General features: G+C 43.7%; 1 protein-coding gene across 5 annotated transcripts in view; it reads right to left on the reverse strand.

The window, feature by feature from the left end:
* STUM (stum, mechanosensory transduction mediator homolog) overlaps positions 1-877 on the reverse strand; it is a 46,864-nt gene extending 45,987 nt beyond the window's left edge. For all 5 annotated transcript variants that reach the window (XM_015622889.1, XM_015622888.1, XM_015622890.1 and 2 more), the window contains exon 1: positions 636-877. In XM_015622889.1, coding sequence (XP_015478375.1) covers positions 636-825 — 190 coding nt within the window. In that variant the 5' untranslated portion in view covers positions 826-877. The remainder of the gene's footprint in view (positions 1-635) is intronic.
* Positions 878-21,666: the final 20,789 nt, after the last annotated feature.

Raw genomic sequence — 21,666 nt, forward strand, 5'->3', positions numbered from 1 at the left:
GAGGAAAAAGAAATACAGAAAGGGTGCAGCCACATCATAGGGACCTGAGCACAGTAGAGACTTTATGCTGAGAAACGGTGAACCTCCAGTTTCTCTGGAAAACGGTTCTGACCTTTTCCAGGGGTCTCCTCAGAAAACCCGGGACGATGGGCTCTGGAAGGTCGTCTCTGAAAGCTAGCGAGTGATGCACCGTGACTGAAATACAGTTCGCGAGAGCCCGAACAGCTGAATCCCTTCGACACAGCGCGATCCCCGCCCGGCGATAGCGGAGGGGTGGGAAGGAGCGGGGGATGCTCCGTCCCCGGGGCTGGGGACTGGCCGTGCCCGGCCGAGGGGGCAGGCGGGTGTCCCAGCCCCGGTCCCCGCTGCCATCCCAGGGGAACGCGACCCTCGCTCGCTGCACCCTGTGGATCCCTGGGGACCCCGCAGGGCGCTGCCCCGGCTCCCGACGCCAAACTTTGCGGAGGGGCTCCCGCCCCTCTCCGTTCCTCCATCCCTCCCCGCGGTGCCGTCGGGGAAAGTTGCCTCGGCGGCGGCGGGGTCCGGGCGCCCCCGCCGGGGAGAAGCAGCCGCAGGTGGGGAGAGGGACCCCGACCCCCGCCGCCTTCCCTCGCTCCCTCCCACAGCATCCTTACCCAGCCCCGGCACGAAGGTGTTGAGGAAGAGGCAGATGACGGCCACGGGGAAGGGCATGTAGGGGATGGCGGCGCGCAGGGGACCCTTCTTCTCCCGGACCTGCACCACCACCCCGCTGGAAGGGGCCGTGCCGCCCCGGCCGGGCTCCGCGGCCGCCGCGCTCTCGCCGTCTTTGGGCGAGGGCTCCATGGCCGTGTCCCGGCGGGATCGCAGCTCCCGCCGCCGAGCGCGCTCCCGCCGCCAGGCGCGGCCCCGCCTGCGCCGACCCCTCCCCGCCCTCCGCCCGCCCCTCGCGGGGCTGGATCCCGCCTGCATCCCGGCTTATTCCCGAGCCCCTCGGAGCGCTGCCCGAGCCGCAGGAACCCGGGGCGGTGCGCCCCTTGCCTCGTCCCGCCTGGGCAGCCAGAGACAGGGCAAGGCGCTGTCCCGCTGCCCCGCTGGAACGGGGGAAAGAACTTCATAAGGGGGAGCGCAGAAGCGGTGGGAGATCATGCTCTGTGCGCCCTTAAAAGCAGGAGGTGTAAGAAAAGGTGTAGCTTAGACCCACATTCGTTTATTGTCCGAAAAGCCCCGCGGTAAGGAGGAAGAGGGAGGGGATCACAAGAATTGGAAGGCAAAGAAAACTATGTCCCTGGAGAGCTAATCGCAGCTTGGTGTGAAAATGTGTCTTCGTTCCTCGGTGCCGAGGCCAAACGTGGCTTTGTTGGTCTGCACAGAATTCAGTGGGTGAAATGGGAACAAAACTTGAGCGTGTCTAGGTGAAAAAAAACCCCACAGTAATCGTCCCTGCAGATGGGATTCGGCAGAGAAAACGGGGAAAATATTAAAGGCATTAATCCTGATATAAAATGTACGTGTGACACGTATACAGGACCCTGCCATGAGAGAGAGGATAGTCGGTGTCTTACTGTGCATTTTGAAACTGCCGTTTTGCCAAAAAATTCCTGCTAGGAATCTAGATTACAAGAGAAACCTTGAACTGCTTTACGCCACTTGAATACCTCCTGACAAACGTGTTATTCAACAGTTTAATTGATTGGAATACAAATTAGCACAACGAAAAGGTTGGGTAAAATAAACGAGGGAAATGCAGAATCTTCTTCCTAGGTTACATTATTTTATTTTTCTAATAACTGGGCTTGAAACCACAAAAAGTTAGACAACCCATGTAAATTCTCTCATCTTTAACAACAGGTTTTCTTTGCTTATCTTTTTATTTCTTTATGTTCTTTGCTTGTCTTTTGGCTTATCTTCTGAGTGCATTTCATACAAAAAATCTTCTGGCTGTTTTTGATTAAGCAGGTAGGACTATTTTTGTTTAAACACAAAGTTTAGATATGTTTCTGAAATATATGAACTAATCTGGCTTTTTGAAGAGGGTTTTTTGTTCGGTTTTGTTTTTTGGGGGGGTTTTGCTTTGGATTTTTATTTTGGTTGGTTTTTTTTAAATGGTGATATTTATTTCCATCAAAATAGTTCATGATAGCCTAGACCCTGTATTGCCTGGACACAAAGCTATTGGAGAGCTGCACTTTCTCGTGGAAAGATCTGATGTAACTGATATGGACTCTAGATTTCTCTGCTGGCTGATCAAACCATAGTCAGATGAGAAATCCTTATGGTATGAATATGGATTAATTAGACCCTGTGCAAAGCAGAGTCCAAGTTGGAACGCAATCAATGACTTGCAGTGACATAATTCTCTACAGGTTCTGGAAATAGTGTGTGGGTGAGCCCACACTACCTACAGTAAAAGCAAGCAAAAAGCCATTGTGAGAGTAGCCCAAACAGAAAATCAAAGACGGAGATTAATTAAAACAATATTTTGTCAGGAATACATAATAACAAGTTGACTTTTATGGAACATGTCCTTGGAATATCTCAAAGCCTGTGACAAAGGTGAGCTAGTTCATTTACTCCTCCAAGAGTAGCAGTATGTAAGGCTTCCTCTACCCACTATTAGAATGCCACCCCTCCTAGACTGAACCACATCATTAATTTTGCGCTGCCGGTGCTCGTGGAAATTCTGGGGCGCCTCAGGCAGAAGTTATGACTGCCTCCCGAGGAGATTAAGGATACCACCGTGTAACAAGTTGTGACATTCCCAAGCTTTTCTAAACAAGCAAGTTGGTGGCAACATCACTGTGCTGAGGCTGCGGCTCGCTCCTCGAGCGGTGCGTGACAGCCGCGCAAAGCATCTCGTGCTGAGCACCCGCCTGCTGCAGGCTTCACTTTGGCTCAGGAGACAGGAGGCTGTGCTGGAGAGCTTCAACCAGGAAAGGCAGGCATCCATGGAAAGGTATGCTGGGACCTACACAAGGAAATGCAGCCCTGGGCTGAATTGTATTTTTTTAAAATGAAATTAAGGTTATCGTTTATAAAAAGCAGTGATATTTGTGTGTACTAAGAATACTCAGATTTGCTCAGATTTGATCTTTTAAAATGTTCATTTAATTTCTCAGTGTGAAAACAGCTCACAGAACTGCTATGTATATATGTATATAAAGTTATTTTTCTGCATTTGAGACAAATTTTTTTTTAAAAAAAAAAAAAACCAACAAACAAACCCAACCTGAATTGAAAGTGGTGTTTCAAACCATGGAACTCCCCTGGCACACCAGTATAGCACCAGTATTTTGACACACCCGGCTGGGAGCACATCCTAGCCCAGACTTCTCTCTGGAAAAGTGCTCCAGGATGCACTGTAAGGGTGAAGACAAATAATCCTGCTGTGTCAAGGGCAGGCACCAGGGAAGCTGAGATAGCTGCATGTCCTGGGTGTCTGGTGAAGGAGTAGGTGGTGCTGGCCCAGGTGGCAACAAGGACATCCTGCAGATGGCTGGGCCTTCCACACTCTTGTAGCCCTTAAAACCAGAGGAGTCTGGCCTCTGACTTCCTCCAGTCTTGCAAAGAGTAGAGTGTAGTCGTTGTGTAGCTGTCTGCTCCTTGATAAGCAGGCGTGGCCAGAGAACCTGTGTGTGAAATAGCCTTGTCTCAGTGCTGGCCAGGCTTCAGCTGGACTTTCTGGCTGATAGTGGTAGCCTTATTGCCAGGGCTTTGAGGTGTGTTGCTTTGCATGGGGGTGCTGCTGTGGGAAGTAGATGGTGGGGCTTTCATCACTATCCTGAGAATTTCATATCCATCAGCCCCAGCGTGTGGCTCATGGCCACCAAGCACCCAGTCAGAGGAAGATAATATCCTAGCTGAGAGCAGGAGAAGGGATTTGTTATGGTCACTGGCTGACTTTCAAGGAGCTGTCATAGGAGATTTTATGATGGGAGTTTTTCCCTTTGTTTTCCACAGTCTAAATAAGCTGTATCTCAAACATCTTCCAGGTATGGACATTTTGAGCTGTTCACTAAGTGATGAGGGAAGTGTTGTCAGGCCAAAGGGAACTTAAGATCAAATAGTTGTATTAATTTACCCTGCAGCTGTAGAATGACCTTTCCTTTTTTCAATGCTTGCTCTAGTATTCGTGATGCTCTTGTGGAGAACAAGTTGTTCAGTGGAGGACTGGAGATTCTGCAAAAGGAAGGGATGGAGCTTCTCTGTTAGAGTGCTCTGAGGACTGGGCACACCACAGGCTGCCTCTGACTTTGGAAAGGGAGAAAAAAACTCCTGCAAACTGAATGAATACCAATGATATATCTACAGCAACCAGGGGTTCATCTATTTTAAATACACCCCACTCCAGAGCTTGGGCTCTTTCCAAAGCAGCCTTGAGTATCTTGCAAGTGTGTTAAGAGATATAAAAATAGATGCAAACACAAATCATTAGAAGTGTTATTAACAAAGACAGCAGGGAGCCAAGCAGAGCTGCTGCTCACTAACAATCCCTGAGGGACAGGAGGAGCCCTGCAGTCTGCACTCCAGAACACCAGAGTAAATCCAGCGTGGCTCCACACACTACGACTGGAAAGTTAGGCTCAAGGAGTACAGAGCTCTGCTAACAGAAATGATCAATTAATTTTGTTCATGTGCAGGAGGTTAGAGTTATGTCTGCCACTAGAAAATCTGTTTTTCCAGCTGAAATTGGGGCTGGCACAGCCCTGTGTGCTCACAGAGACAAATGTTCCTCAGTGCAGAGGAATGACTTGTTGAAGTGCCACTCGTGGCCCGTGTCAGAACGCAGTCTTGCGTCTGTCGTGATACTGAGACCTCATAAATTGCTTTTGTCTGACAAATGTCAGACAGTCATATGAGGCTGGGTTTGTGACTCAGTGAGCTTTTCCTGGTGCAAATGACAGCTACGCTCATTGCTGACATAGTACATGGGTATATCCTGTACACACAAGACTTCCTACTAGTTGTTTGGGTTTTTTTTTAAAGAAGGGGTTATTTGTGTCCAATCTGGTGGAAATCCTGCATTGATTCCACCGGGAGCAATAGTAGCTTCATATTTATTAATTATTCTTCTGTTCCATGAGTGTCAAAACAACAGGAAATCTTAGTTTCCACAAATTTCTATTAGCTTAAGTCTTAAGACTTTTAATATTGGCATTTACAGCTATGTCCTGCTATGTCTTGAAAACATGTGATGATACCAAGATCACCAAGAAATGCTTAGGACTCCAGAACAAATCTGTTCCCCTGGCTCCTGTCTTCCTTCCCAGGCTTCAGTTAAAGCGTCATCCCTTCATCCTTACAGCCTGTGCAAAATTAATTGCAGTAATTTCTAGGAAACACGAGGATCTCATCACAAGAGCCTTCATGTTTTAATGCATGTAGCTGGTTTTCTCTCTTCTCAGCTCAGTGTTCATGCAGTTGTTCTTCCTCCAAACAACTTTGAACTGCTGCATGTTGCCCCATGTGTCTGTGCCAGGCTCTGTAACATCCCCTAAATTCACCCAGTGTGAGCTGTGTTGCTCAGAGAGGGAAAATCCACAGTAAGGAAATTCTCTCGACCAGAGAAAATGGGAAAATAGTCAAGAAAATCTGTACTTACCATAACAATGACCAGGTAGCAGAGGAAAGAGGACAGGCACTAGAGAAACATTCTGGACAGGCCCAAGGCAATTCTGCAAGCACAAACATTCCCTTACCTGGTTCTGAGTCATTTATGCTTGCCCTGGAAGTAGAGCAGACACCCCAGTCCCTAGATTGTCTTCCTGCATTCAGAGTTTTCCAAGAAATGTGAGATATGAATGAAAATCTGGAGCTCAATCTATTGATTATTGCATCACAGTTTTGGATTTGGGTCTGTCTGCATTTCAGTTGTGGGTTGCTGTTTAAAATTAATGTGACTTAACCTTAATGCCAGTCTTCATTTGTCCAAATGATTTGGAAACATGTCTAGAATGACCTCTAGAGATTCAGAGATTGATTCTGGAATTTACCTGTGATTGTTATGGGTTAACAAAGATGTTAACCTTTACTGAAATCATCAGTAGTGTCAGACAGCTGCATCATGTAAGATAAAGAAAGCAACCTGACTAGAATAAATTTCTACCCTTCTTGTCCACTGACACCAACTGCTTGTCCAGTGGAAGTCCTTTGCTCTGAATTGTCTCTAGTTGATAATTTTCTGCCACTGAAATAATGTTTTTTGTCTTTATCTTTCTTTTGTTCTTCCCTGTCATTAAGTCTTTTGGGTGGGAATGGACAAAAATTATAAAATTTAGAGGCATATCTTAATTTATCTTCACTCACAAAAATCTGTAAGAAAGGAAAGGAAGTCCTTGCTCTATTAATTCTATTCTACCTGTATTTATTCCCCTCATTTCTCTTCTGTCATTGAAATAAACATACTTAGAGAAACCATCAGGAAGGCTCTAAGCACATCAGGAACACTATAAACACCAGCTGCCAGTGTCACGGGGGGTGATCTTGTGGCACTGGTCATTTGTTTTGCTGCAGATTATTTTTTTAAGAGTCTTGAATGTCTCTATTCCCATTTGAGCTTAGGGAGACTGTCTTATACTATTGAAAAGTTCCCTTTTCTTCTTTTTCTTGATGCAACCTCACTACCCCCTTTTACAGCACCTTTCTCTGTGAAACTTTCTACCCTGCAGTGTAACATAACACTTTGTTACTGATTTAGCAATCTGTGCACTTCCATTATATTCTTTGATCTGAGGAATCCTCCCCAACATGAACTAATTACAGGCAATATGTGATGCTCCTGGGAATTGAATTTTTGTAAGTATGGACAGTACAAAGTTTCTATGTGTTAGCTCTTGTGACATTTAGTACTTTGGATCATTCAGTTCTCTCATACCATGGGTCAGTAGATCAGTTACCATGCTTGGAAATGCCCAAGGCTTTCTGGCTTAAAATGTTTTTGTTTTCTAAGTTTATTCCTACACCTCACAAAATACAGTCTCCTTTTCCCCCCCACTTCTTTTCTGCTGAGGGGACTCTCACTGTCAAACACAGTGTCTCCACATGCTGATCCATTTTTCTCTTTCATCCTTGTCCTATAGCTTTTGGTACCAGCCTTATTCCAACACAGCCAAATTGCTGCTCAAGGCTGAGACGACACCCTGTTCCTTCAAGAACTTTTAGCCTCACCCAAAAAATCCAGTTTCCTTACACAGCTATGTAAGTTCTGTGTTGCAGCTGGTGGAGAGGCAGCTTCTTCAGTCTTCCAGGAATGATCAAGTCTGCTTAAGATGAGCATCTGTTTCTGTGGTTAAGTTTAGGAGAAACGTGTAGGGAAAATTAGGTATCTTCATCCATTTGGCATCCTTCCTGATTTTCCCTCTTTGGAGGACAAGCATCTAATGGTTTAGTAGTCTTCATGCAAAGTAGAACCAAGCATCTGTGCGTTTGGTTTCCTGAGTGAGTATATTTTGCCAGAGAGTATAATTTAAAAGCTGAGTGCTGTTACCATCGTGCTCTCATCCTGGCTACTCTGAAGGACATAGGAAGGATTCAAAAGCCTAAAATAAATCACAGCAGAACTGCAGGTGATAGGGAAATACTGCTACTCATAGAGGAGCACTAATGAGCAGCAGGAGGCAACTGAAATTATGTGACAGGGAAATAATTTGTAATGTAATGAAGCACCTTTAAATTTAGGCGCCTGAAAGATTAAACAATCCTGAAAGGTAAGTGGGAATGGATTACCCAGTGGATTTAGTGGCTTTAGAATGTCACAACTTAAGGCAGTGTTTGGACAGATAAGATTGCCTTCATTTTACACTTGGATTGGCCCCCTTAAGGTCATTCTTGGACATGTTTTCTAGTAGGAGTGTGAGATGAGATGAAATGGGAGCTTTTTGCAAGCAGTCTGTTTCTCTCAGATTAAGTCTGAGGGAGGCAAATGATTTTCTGTGGCTTGAGAACCACAGCAGTCTATCAGGTAAACTACTGCAAAGCTGTCACACTCTGCCTTAAATGAAATTGCTCCTTGGATCAAATTTTTTGCCTCTTTCATAGTATGCTTTACTTCTGAGTAAAAGCTAGTTCAGACAGGATTAAATGTTATGTATTGTAAGACAGCCCTTTCAGAAAGCTGAGAAATAGAAAAGCATATGCTGCTCCCCTTTCTTGGGATTTGCTTGAATCGTGGTGGTGACAGAGGCTGGTTTACCAGCACACATAAATTTTGATCCTGGGGAAAGATATCCATCTATTTGACAGCTGTGAGGAATCTAATTTACCAACACAGGAACAGTGGAAAAGAGTTCTCTTCTTTGTACTGTTCTACCTCTTATCTGGAGGGACCAATAACAAAAATTAGTTAAAGGTCCAGAAGAGTGGGTCATTCAGTCTTTGTTTCTCTGCTGCAGTTGCCCATAACTTTGTAGTCTTGGTTGGATGGAAATCAGCAGCCCTTGTGACACAGTCACATCAGATGGGGTGTAAGCACTGCTGGATAGCTCAGGCGTTTCCAGCGGGATGGGGAGTGCTATTCATGGGATAGAAGATGTTTTATGTTCTCTAAAGCATGGCTGCCTGGGCTCTGGTCCATGCTGAAGGTTTTGTCCAGCCCTTGGTGGGACAGCAGTAGGTTGCTGCTCTGTTCCAAGGTGTAGTTCTCCTCAGCAGGAGTTCAGACAGACGAAAGGTTTTGCCTGAGGAACGTTTTCTTGAGATCACGGATGCTCAGTGATGTGTAAGAATTTCAGGGGTTTTTATGATATAACCCCCTGGACTTCAAGCTTTCCAGTGGGGATGGGACTCAGTGAGAAGCCATCCTGTGATCCAAAGGGGAGGTCTCTTGTTATGTTCAAGAGGGAGAAGTTTTAGATATGCACTGTGAAGTATTCATTTGCAACGTGAACTTTCTCTGCTGCCAGCTTTTTCTCCCTTATGAGCAAGTAGGGGACTTAATTTTCTGAGTCTGTACTCACTCGTTTTGCAAATGCTGCACTGACATACAACAGATTGTAGCAGCGTTCTGTAGCTATTAGGAATTAAAATAGGAGAAAAATGGTATTTTTAAGCTAGTTCAGCAAAAGAAGAAATTGCAAATCTACACTGCGAGCTTAATGTGCCCAACTAATGTTGGCAAGAGTTGTGAATGTAAAAGTGAAGGTTGTCAGAATCAGGAGGGCAATAGTGACAGAAGCTGTTGCTCAGGCAGTGGCAGCTGACATTAGCAGTGTGCATGGGCACTGAAAGTCCTGTTGTAAGTGGACTCAGGTGAGGACACATGGGAAGGAAGGCTGGTTCATTTGTTTTAGCAATTCACCCAGCTGCAAAAGGCTTCTTGTGCTATCAATGTGCTATCAGTGTAAACCACTGCCTGCTAAGCTATATTTATTTTCTTCCTGAGATTCATCTATTTCTTTTCTATTTCTCCTGACAGAGCTGGAAGATTACTTTAAATTGCTTTTTGGCATAGATGAACACCTGCTTAAATTCCTTTTAATCTAGAATGGGATTAATGTTGCATTTGCTGATCTTGTGAGTTGTTCTCGCCCACAGGAAGCCTGTACCTGGTATACTGATTTAAAGAGATGAGTCAAGTGCAATGGGGACTGGGCAGGAAGTATTCCCAAAACCCTGAAAGGGGTGTTTATGGTGGAAATTATTAAATTTCTGGATTTCTTAAGCAAAAAGAGGTAGCAGCTAGATAGATGCTGGGTAGAGGACTATGGTGAACTCAGGGAAAGACTATCGTAACTGCTTTTGGTTTTCAAAGGCTGAGGGAGACCTCTCTCAGCCTGCAGTTTTCTACTCTTGAATAAAACTGCCTAATTCAATCTTAGTCACTTTATTTCAGGGAGATTGCAGTTTTCAGTGGTACTTTCTATCCCAAAGTGATTTTCTGTGCTAGAGGAGGCCTAGGGCTCTTTGCTGAGGAAATCTGCACTGGGCTCTGCGTCACAAATAGCTGGCAAAAATGTCACTGCAGCATCTGATTCTCCTGGGCTCTGAAGGAATGCTGGCTGAGGCAGCTGGAATACTTATTATTGATATGGTTGTAGGGAACTGTCCAGCCATGTCACCAGAGACTGAGAGATTCAATTACATGATCTCAGCCCAAGCACTCCAGTGCCTTATCTGCAAGGCCAGTGCACATTCCTCTTGTGAAGTCCTTACTCTGGTAGCTTGGGAAACTTTGCCCCAGTGCACTTCTGTGTTGAATAGACTTCTCTGTTAGATTTCACTGCATTTAAAAAAGCATTTCAAGTGCCCAATTAAACTGGAAAATCCATGTTCAACAGATTTAAGTATGATTCTCCATTTAGTCATTATCGTTAATGAAGTCATAACTTCCTGAGTTGTTCCTGTGTGTCCTTAATTAACACCTCTGTTCTGTGTCTGTCCTCTCGCTGTGGAAGTGATGCTGTGGGGTTTTTCCTAGTTTTTGGATCCCTCATAGACCTCAATATGCATCAGCATCTCCCCAGTCCACCAGGTCCTGCTAATTTCTGGTCACTCTGGTTGTTTTTTAACACTCTCATCCCTGAAAGAGTCTCCACATTCCTCTAACTCAGCAGCAACACCAAGTGCTGTGGACAGCAGCTTTCCCCAAAGGTGTTTGCTGTTTTTTGAGATGGACACCTTGCAAGTGGCTGCAAAGGGCTGCAACTCTGAAGTTTGTCCCTGTAAGAAGCTGTATCCTCAGGAGTTTTACTTTCCTGTGGCACATTCAGCATGGCTTTTACTGAGCTCAAGCAGGGCTTATTTCACTCAGTTGTCCACGTGAAAGTGACAGGGGTGAAGCATGATGGACCTCACTCCTTTGATTCATATGCTGCTGTATTTTTTATTTGAGGTTTTTTTCCTTTTATTTTTAATTTTTTTTTTAGTTAATTGCTTGATTTTTCTGAGACAGATCCCATCTGGCCCTGATGTTTTGTCAGCCTTGTGGCATTCTAAAAAATTTTATAACTATTTCTGGCACTATCTCAATTTCTGACTATTTCTGCTTTCTTCCTGAAAATGTATGGCTGTTCTTGGCATCTTCTCCACGTTCCCCATTCCTTATAAACATTGCAGAGAAAACTTGCTTTATCCATATCTGCTCCTTCTGCATATAATTTACCTTTCTACTTTGTGGAAGAGCTGTCCCCTCAAATGTGCCATGTTCTCAGCTCTCTGTAATTCTTCTTTGTCAGAGGGAGAAGTAGTTCTGCCAGCCTCCACTTGCTGCTTTTCCCATCAGCTTACTTTACACTTCTGATTTTTCTCTCCAGAGGTTTCTGTTCACCTCAGCTAGTCTGCATGGGATTTTGATCCCAAACTGTCTTCCAGCACACAGAAAAGGAGTACTGGCTATTGTAAATTTTGGGGTGTTACTTTCATTTCTAAAACAGATTTCTTTAATACTAGAAGTCCTTAAAATCGCTTTCAAATTATCTAAGTGTTGAAAACATGTCTCTGTGGGAAGATCAACAGAAGATTTGATCACTTTGCATAAATACCTATATGAAGAGAGGTGATCTCTTCAGCCCTGTTGACAAAGGCATGAGCAGATGGGTAGTTTGCCATCTAGTTGTGCCTTTCTTAGGGTGACCTGTTTGATGTCCATCTATTTGTCTTGCTTATGAGGGGAAAGTTAAACTTGTAAAAGCTTGTATTTTCCCAGTTTCCTACAGACTGGTCCCAAATCTCTTTGCTCCTTTTATTTATTAACAGTATTCCGATGAGTACTTCAGAAGTTGTTTTGCTGCTGTACCCCAAGCTCTACTCTCTCTGTAAAATTAATCTGGAGCTCTTTGGCCAGTTCATAACCTGGAATCTTTTTCTTTTTTTTCTTTAGTCTTCTCTCTGTCTCCATAACCTACTGTCCTTATTCCTCCTGTTCAGCTGGGAAAGCTTTCCAACCCAAGTGATTTCTGTGCACGTACAAAGGTATCGTGGATACACCTATGATCAGTAATGTCAAACTATTGAGACTGTGTCTCAAAATACGCCCACTGGCATATTTCCATGGCTTTGGTGTGATGGTTGAACTCTCTCCATACATACTCATCAGTGTCTCCAGTTCAATGGAGGATTAAGAATCCAGCAAGTTGCAGCTGGTGTGCCTGAAAGACACAAGCAGCAAACAGGCCTTGAAATTGTGAACTATTACAAGTCTGCAAAAGTCTGTCACTACTGTCAGGGACTGAAGTGATTTGATAGTTCTGTCAGCCTAGCAACATGACAATACTTCAGGAGAGTTTTTAAAACTTACCCCATATTTTTCCCTTGTCAATAAGATTTGTTATTATTTGGTGTTTGCTAGCCTTTCTGTAAGCTTGAGAGAGACTCCTGCCAGAAGCACTGTCAGAGTAAACTCCCCTGCATTCTAGGGGGGAGGGGGGAAATCAGTCTGAGCACTGGAATAAAATCATAATTAATAACATTTGGAGGCACTTTTTGCAGTAGAGCTGTCCAGTCTTGTGCTGTGCCATTGCTGTGAGCTCTAATGGCCCACTTGTAGCTTGGCTTTCCAAGGACATTTTTGTGAACCCGTCTTGATCTACACATTCCTTTTAGATATAGGCAAGATCTCTGGCCTTGGTGGTTTCCCACAAGAGTAGTTTGCATCCATAACTGTGCTAATTCCCTAATGACATGCTGTCTACTGCAGTATCTTACTTTGGGACTTTCTCAGTAGCGCTGGTCAGTGGGAGAAAATGTCCCGTAAAACCCATACGGATCTGTTGGATACCAAGGTTGCATCAACAGCATCTCAGTAGGGCTGGAGAGTAGCAACAGGAGGAATATTGGGATTTGTAGGGGAATCTGAGTGGGTAGGATCTCTCTCTCACTTGGTCTCTTAGCAACAGCAGGCCCAACGGGTATGGCACTGCTTGCTGGGGGTGTGAGTCCCCTTTGTCAGAGAAGAAGAGCAGAACTTCAGCACAGAGGAGATGGGGAAATGGGGGGGGGAAGTATGAACCATATCAGCCTGGGGGAGAAACGATGAAAGGCAGCTTACCTGGTACACAGCCACCAATGAACAGGTTATTCTTTTAGCAGCAATGGGATGGCGGTGAGAAAAAGGTGTCCTAGGCTCTCGCAAAGCTTGGTGTGTGCAGCCTTGGGCTTCATTCATATCCCTTCCTGTTAATGCGCCCCACAGGGGCTTTCAACATGGGCAGTAATGAATGTGTGAGCTGGCCAGCTCACCTGCTGCCTTTGCCTGAGCCCAGAACATGCCTGGCTCACCTGTGCCTTGCCACAGCACAGCAGTGCCACCCCAGACCCTCCTGCTCAGTCCATCCTGCTGCTGCACCACAAAGCAGTGGGAGATTGCAAGAGCAGAGGCCAATGCTGAGCTTTGGTGCTTCTGCCACTCAGATGCCTGAGCCCCAGATTCCTCCTCTGCATTATAAGCTCTTGCAGAACTGGTTTCTGAGGGTCTGTCCCAATGGATTTCTTGGGTGTGGGGAGTTCAGTGTGCAACACTGTGCCTAAAAGCTGTGTTTTGCAGCTAAATCTGTGATGCTCTGTGCTAACTGTGTTCACTGCAGCAATGATTGTGGTGGAACACAAGACTGAATCACACATAAGTCATTTCCTACATTATTGCTTTTCTGAAATACGGGGTATGTTTGCTATCTAGCAGGTAGGCTGTGTTTTTTCCTTAATGTAAATAGTGGGCTTTTTGTATATAAAATACCCTAAGTCATTGTGGGAAAGGAGAGGTGAAGAAAGGAGGATGGGACATGAATACCAATGTTCTGCTTAACCTTCTTCCTCCTCCTGAAAAAATATCAATGCTTTTTTTTTTTTTTTTTTTTTTTTTTTCCCTCTTGGGAATGGTGACATTTGCTTCTTTATACCTGGAGAGGCATTGTGTTAAAGCCATTATGAAACATTATAGGTGGTGGTGGCAGCATAATGGCAGCTTCCAAAGACCCTCTTTTTCATAGCTGCCAGGTTGATGCTGAATTAAAGTGTCTTCAGAATGGCGGTATTATTTCTTTCTTACCTTTATATCTTCCCTTGTTTTTTTTTCTTTTTTAATGCCACATTAACACATAAAATGTAAAAGGAAAAAGGATTCTCATTTTTGCTGTAAACCCTCTCTTTGTGACTGTTAGTGGCATTGGGAATGATGTGAAGTATTCCATAAGGCAAAATCAGAACTGGAACAGAGTTGTAGTCTCAGCTGTTTATCCTGGCACTGGCTGTTACAGTTCAACCTTCTCTGCAAACACAGACCCTGAATTCTCTTCAAAAATTACCCAGAATCAGCTCTGAGCACTGTGACAAACCTCACACTGCAGATATCCTGTTCAACGTGTTGACATTTACTTATGACTGCAGAAGGTGTATCTGCCTCCACTCTCCTTCCAAAATATCCCCAAAATGTAAGTTTTTAAGGTGACTGGTATTATATTGTAAGGGGAAATGCTTAATTACTGGCAGCCTGAGAGACTGTCTTCCATATCAGATTTCTCTTGGGTGCCCTTACACATCTAAAGCATACCTGCAGCCACCACTGATTCCAGATGTAACCGAGGGGGCACTGAATTGTGAAGAGGGCTGACCCTTGGCATCTCTAAATTAGACTGTCTCATGCCTGGCTTCAGGAAGTGTTCCTGTATAAATTGATCTCTGTAATAGCTACAGGTGAGAAGTCTTTTACAGTTCTCCTTGTGCTGTAATATCTGTTCCAACATTGGGTGTAAATTGTCCTGTGTTAGGGTGCTGCCATGTCTGACTGTGCTGTGAATCAGCAGTGAGAGAGAGCAAACACAGAGCTGGTGCCATTGGACTATCAGGATTAAAAGGAGAAATTAAAATGAATGTACTGGAAAGGAGAGAAGGGATGTAGGTGTATGAATCTTCAAAAGAAAAGCTCCTAATCTGTGATCAGTAGTGATCTGTGTGACAATGGGAAAATCTGCTAGAGGAACTGAAAATCAAACTGTATTTGTCAAAAATGTCTGAAAGCATGTAGTCAACTGGCAGGCCTGTAGTCCATAAGGTCCTTTAATAAAATCAGTAACTACTTCCAAAATGCAGCCAGCTTGATCCCTGTACTGAGAGGGTACTAGGTGGGATCCTGACAGCCTTTTGTCAGGCTGGGGTTTCCTCCAGAGAACAGGAAATTCCATTTAAATGCTAACTAAAAATAATTCTGTAAGAAGCCTAAAAGAAAATAATAGATAAAAATCAGCAGGACTCTTTAAAAAGAGATTGATCTCCTGTAGTATATATAAATTGATGTTGCTTCAAGCTACGTTAGTGAGAAATTTGGCTCCACAGCCCTGGCATTTATCTTTTAAAATTTAAAAAGTGAGGAGTTACTCTGAAAAACATTGAGTTGAAAGAGTATAGAAGCTCACCATTACTTTTGAAGCATGACTGTGCCATAACATTTGCTTTGAAATCCCCGAGTCTGTATTGCAGCAGAGAATCTGACCCACGGACTCTTCCTCTGCCTGAGAAGCGTGTTCTGTCCCTCACATCAGCCAAGCAAGAGAAAATCTACAAATAGTGCTGAGCTGACAGTTCTGCTGGTAGTGCCAGAGACAGGACAAAATCCAGCTCATTCCCCTGTGCTTGCTGCTTCATTAGTAAAGATAAGATTTACAAAAGCACGTAGAACAGATAAACTGAGCAAGAATTCCTTCTGTAAACTCAGAATTCCAACTTGCTTTTTAAGGTGTTTCCAGCAAACTCTGTTTCCAGAGTTCAGAGGAGATGCTGTCAAAACATTCTGTGTTTATTGTATTGCTCAGGCAGCCTGGAGAAGGTGAGGCCAGTGTTTTCCACAGCATTGTCATGAGCAAAGGGGAACTGCAGCATCATAACTGAATCTCTCAGTGAGGCTGAAAACTGACTTGCAGCTGGTATTTATATGAGGATGGAAATTATCCTTTTCATGTAAATTTATTTCTTTTCATGATAAGATGTGTTCTGAAATCTGTACTTAGCCAGAAATATCTGGGCAGTGTAAGGGAGGCTCACTGTAAGGAACACAAAGGTCTCTGCTGCAAGGCCTCTGTGTATTGACCCACTTCTTACTGAGCAATGCTGCACCACTGTCAGGGGTTTGGGTTTCTCACTTGGGTGCTCTGAAACAATTGAAGATTTTTGCCCACTGTCATGCTCAACTAGGTTTGAGATTGAATTGGAACTCTGGATCATGACTATGTGCACTTAAAAGCTGAATTCAAGTGTGAACTCTCTATCCAGGAACCTCCTCTAGGGCAGATTAATTACTCTAATGGCACAAAGTGAACTTCACAGGATAACAGTTCAAAAGAGTATTTCTTCAACAGCACAGGTGGTACAGTCACCATCCCTGGAGGCCTTTAAGGAAAGGGCTCAGGGCAATGGTCTAGTCGACCAGGTGGTGTTTGGTCATGGGCTGGATTTATCTCAGAGGTCTCTCCAACCTAACTGATTCTGTGAAATGCTCTTCACCTTGTCCTTACAGATAACTCAGGAGCCAGCAGGTCACGTTCTAACATGACTCAGAAATGTGAGCAATGCTTTGCACATCAGGTACCTCTTTGTTTGCATCAGTGCATGAGCTTTGCTGTCTCTGCCACGTTCCCAAGTCTTACTTACCACTCTAGTCTTATTCTTCTCTAAGTTCCACCTCTTCTAAATGACCAAATGAAGCATTTGAGTTTCCTTCTCTTTTAAATTCAGCAGCTCCACTTGACCCTTTAAAGTACAGATACTGAACCAGTGTTTGAACTAAATGCCATTTCTAAGCAAACACCCACAAAGTTATTAGGCATTTGCTCAACAGAGTAAATCCAAGTTACATTAAAAGGACCAAGCTGAGACCCATCTGCTTTTTAAATATTAATTGGCTCAGTCCCCAAAACCAAAAGTGCTATTTTTTTTTTAATTGGGAGTTGTGATTGTCTTCTGAAATATTTTACAAGATAAAATTAATTTATCTCTCTAAAAGTACTTGACATGACCCACAGCTGTTTCTACTGTGCCTGCCTGGCTAGGAGAATGTGTTTTTACAAGTACTCTAAAGTGCAGTTAATAGTAATGCAGAGAGGATTATGCTTGCTTTTGCAGGATCAGGTTTGCTCTCGTAATGGAAAGAAACCTCTGCTCAAAACTTTATCTGGGTAAACTCAGGAAATGATGTGGCTTTCTGTGGGGAGGACCTTACACAGAAGCCAAATAAAACTTAAAAACTGTTCAGTGTCTTCAAAGCAAAGAACAAATTGCTGACCAGGCTGTTCTCCAAACTTTTCATAGAGGTTTACAAGAATGGTTCTTCTGGTGGCTCTTCAATGCAGTATCAGTTTACCTTTCCTTGTGGTGTTATTCTTAAAAACTGAAGAGAATCAGAAAATTTAGAAGCAGCAGCTGATGAAGCAGCTAGTGTAAATAACTTGAGTATTTTTGCTTTTATTGAATCCTGTTTCCATTACAAAATAAGAAGTGTGTACCAGGACTTTTAAGGGTGGAGATAATGGATATTAAACTGATGTTTTTGTCAGCAGTAAATTAAAAATTTTACTGCTTTTTGTAAGTAACAGTTTGTCATACTTTACATGGGAACATCAGAAAGGCCACATTTGCTCAGAGTAAAAGTCCATCTGGCTCAGCATCCTGTCCCTGGGCAGTGGCCAAGAAATTATGCCTAGGGGTGAGTATGAGAACACAGAAAATCAATAGTGATTCTTCAGGATATGTCTCCAGCCATGAGCTGCCAGCAACTCGTGAACTTCCAGTTTTTCTCAGTGCATTTCTCAAGACTAATAGAATCCAATTTTATATCTGAGGGAAAGAAAATGGTAGATGATGTAAATCCTGAGATGTGTCTGTTGTTAGTGATGCCCACAGGGTGCTCAAAGAAGAGGAGCTGCTTGTGTTCCCCAGCCAGAGTCTGTAATTCAAGGACAGCAGTGCTTCCCATTCATTCTCCATCCTACCTCTTTCCACAGTTTGACTTATCTCTTCCTGGTCATATACAAGCTGCCTCTCTGTTCAGAAACAGGATATATTGCCAATTTTTTCTCCTCTTCCCTCATCATCCCTTGGTTCTCTCCTGTTCACTCATCAGGCAAAGATGAGCCATTTCCCCACTGCACACACCTCTAGGTTGGCTGCAATATGTGACAAGGGAGGATAAAGCCACCTCCCCTCACAGTATTTCCAGGGAGAACAGGAGCAGGTTTCCTAGGGACCTCTGCATAGGCCTCCTGATCTCCCCAAGGCTGGAAGACCAAAGGTGGGAGCTTCATCTGCCTGTTAAATTAGCCCAGGGAAAAAGTATCTGTGTTTGTGAGCACACCTCCCAGCACAGAGTTTTCCTGTAAAGCCTTTAACTGCATAAAGTCAGTGCTGAAGTGTGAGCCAGTTTGATCCAGGACACTACATCCAGGAAGATTAGTGGCAATCAAAACCTTGTAGGTGAGAAAAGCAAATGCTCAATCAAATATGAAGTAACTCATCTGGAAGGCATATCCTGTGCTGTAGTTTTAAATTAACAGCCTTTTTTTCAGTTTGCTGTAGACAGCAGACTGGTGAAGCTCTGAATGCAGACCCCTGTAGGATCTAAGATTTGCAGGTGCACTGTCTTTCTAAAGTGAAATTGAAGTGTTTCAAAAGTTGGTGCAGCTTACAGATGCAGCAAAGGAACATGTAACTGGAATGAGAGAATGCATCCAGCAGGAAAATTCTTATCTGTGGTGTTAATAGGTTGTTAGAATGGGAACAACATATTAGAGAGCTCTCCCTGTTAGTGCCTTGTCATGGGCATAGTTAAAGGGGTGTAACACGTGCCAGTGTGAGCCTGGAACAACCTGCTCTGTGGCTCAAGTTTGCGCCAAATTGCTGCAATGCTCTTCCTTGTGTCAGCAGGACTTGGGATTCAGGCAGCTGGAAATTGAATTTGCCCCTCCAAGGAAGGACTTGGATGTGCATGTGGAAGAGCGATGTGTAGGCAGTGCTGGTGTTGAGTCTTCTCCAGACAGCTGAGTGCATACGGGTGAGCACATCCTCGGTGGGCAGGGAAGCTGCGGAAAGACGTCTGCTAGGAACCGGGCTGAGATCTCCAACCTCCCCTTATCAATTGCTGAACAGATGGTGAGCCATCATCCTCGTTATTTTTCACTCCAGACTCATGGAGACATGTGAGCTGGCAACTTCTTCTTCTCAGCTTGGGACCAACAGATCTTTAGAAGCCAAAACATTATTATTATCCTATTAATTTCTAGGGAACCGCTAAGATTTGGGTGCCTCGTTCTAAGTACATAGGATAGAGGCTAGTAATAATTCCCAAACAGTTAAAGTCAGTATGCATCTAATTTTGGTATAAACCTGCAAGATATACCTAAATTTCCTTTCTGCCAATCTCAAAACCATGTTTTGCTGAAAGAGGCATCATTTGGGTACGATCACGTGGATGAAAAATTACTATCCCTGCTCCCAGCTTCTTCTGGCAACAACTGTTCATGACACACTCCTGATTTTTGTAGTGACCTGCTGAAAGTGCCTTACTTGTACTCATTCCTGTCATGTTGGAATAGAGGGTGTGTGTGCATGCAGCTGGTTACTGTTTGTTGCAGCGCTGTGGGGATCTCTGGTTCGGGCTCGGTAACTTTTAAACCCCTTGGTGTGATACCAAGCATTCGTCTAATGACACCATTCAAGTCAGATGGGTACAAAAGTAAATAAAAATATTTTGGTGAACAATTCATAGTGCCAAAGCTGAGCTGAGAAGCTAAAACCACAAGCATTGTCTCTGTTAGATAGCAAGGCAACAGAAGCTACAAAAGCCATTCTTACATAACGAAGCAATTATGTTTTCTCAGTCTCACAAGTTTTTGACAACACAGCTTTCTCAGGCTTTTTACTGATAACACTTTGAGGCTCTTCAGGGAGAGTATGATAAATAAGCAGTCACTATTCCAAGTGTGGTTTTGATCACCAATTTTTGCTGAAGAAATATCTTATGTTTTACATCTACGCTGATACGCTCTCACACCTGAAAAAGGTCAAGTACCTGTCACTGAGGGAAGTAACAAGTCAATAAGGGAAGGTCCTTTATAGAATCAAAAACAAAACAAAACCAAAAAAAGCCATTGTACCTATGGGAGGCAAGCAAGAAGCCTGGGTTAACATTCATGGTTAGAAAGAGAGCTAAGTAATGAAGTTGTCATAGAGTTTTTACAAGCCATTTTTTATCCTAATCTTCCTGAAATATTAAATTACATGAGCTGCAGAAGCAAGCTTCCCAGACAAAACTGTACCATACATACAAATTAAAAATAAATTATAAATGGCTCTGTACAGGAAAATGTAATTCTTCCCATCAAAGGGTTGAATGGACCAGGGAGAACATGTCTCTTAGGGCTTACAGAAACACTTAGAGAAGGCTACCATTTGTTGTTCTAAAGCAAAAAGATTAGTATTTGTGGCTGAATTTTGCATTAGTTTTGCAAAGCAACAAAGGCAACTAGGACTAGGCAACTAGGATTTAAGATAATAATGTGGAAAAATAAAGATGATTCTTAAACGCAGATTCCAGGTGCAAAAGGGTGTTGCGTGGGTGTTTTTGAGATCCAGACATGAAATTGCACATGTTGTGATTTGGCAGCTCAAGCACACCTCTCTGCTGAGAGCAGGGGCCCCAAGGACTCAGCCCATTTTCAGAATGCATCACGTCTTCAAACCCTGGGCACGGCAGGAGCGTGTGCAGAGAGACCGAGCACTGGATGCATCAGCACTCCTTTAGGTGTGTAAATGTACAAGTGAGCTCAGAGTGTTCTGCAGCGCTCAGCTGATTCCAGAACTCCCACTCCTGTGGGGCCAGGCTCAGAGGTGTATCAGGCACCTGCAGCTCCCTTCCACATTCTCTGGAAATTCCAGGAGGCTGCTGGATGGGTCAGCATTTGGTTCTCTTGTGATAGCAGTTATTCCTGAGTGCCTGGGAAAAATAAAACCTCGTAGGTTTGGTATTGTTGCAGGCAGACAAAATGACAAAATTACTGAATCCAAGTGAAATTGCTGGCAGGATTTTCTAAGATAAAGTACTGCCTGCTACCTGTGAAAAATACCGATATACCTAAATACCTTTGCTCTTTGTGGGGTAATAATTCTGAGCTCCTTAATGACCACAGATGCCAAGGACTCCCTCTGCATGTATTTTGAATGGTAATAACTATAATAACTCTTAGCAAAGAACCTCAGCCACCTAGCTGAACTCCTGCTGTAGAAATGACTCAGGGGCAAGACTGATGATTCAGAAGGTGAAATATTACTTCACGTGGCATGTGGGTGTTCTGCTAAGGTTTCCATCCAAGGATCCACCTTGTTTGGTTTATGAGATCTGACAAAACCTCACAGACCTTGCTAGCAGACTGTAATACAAAGCACTGCACTAATTCAGAGGTGTCAGATCTGCCACCTGAGATAAAATACACAGGTACCATTCAAATTTCTTATTAAGCCCTCGGCCTTTCCCGTAGCAATGATTTAAATAGGTGAAGGGAGAATAAATTCAAGTTATATATGGAAAATGCTGCTGAAAATAGCCTAGAAAAAATAATATTACTAAATAGCAATGTGAAGTACAACGTGAAGGTCTATTAAAATAATAAAATTTACACATATATCACATTTAGTCTCAAAGAACCTTGTAAACATTAGTTAACCTCTTATGCTACAGAAGTATAGAAGCAATTCCTCTGTTTTATAGAGCTGTGT

The sequence above is a fragment of the Parus major genome, chromosome 3 (genome assembly GCF_001522545.3).
Source record: "Parus major isolate Abel chromosome 3, Parus_major1.1, whole genome shotgun sequence".
Taxonomy (NCBI): domain Eukaryota; kingdom Metazoa; phylum Chordata; class Aves; order Passeriformes; family Paridae; genus Parus; species Parus major.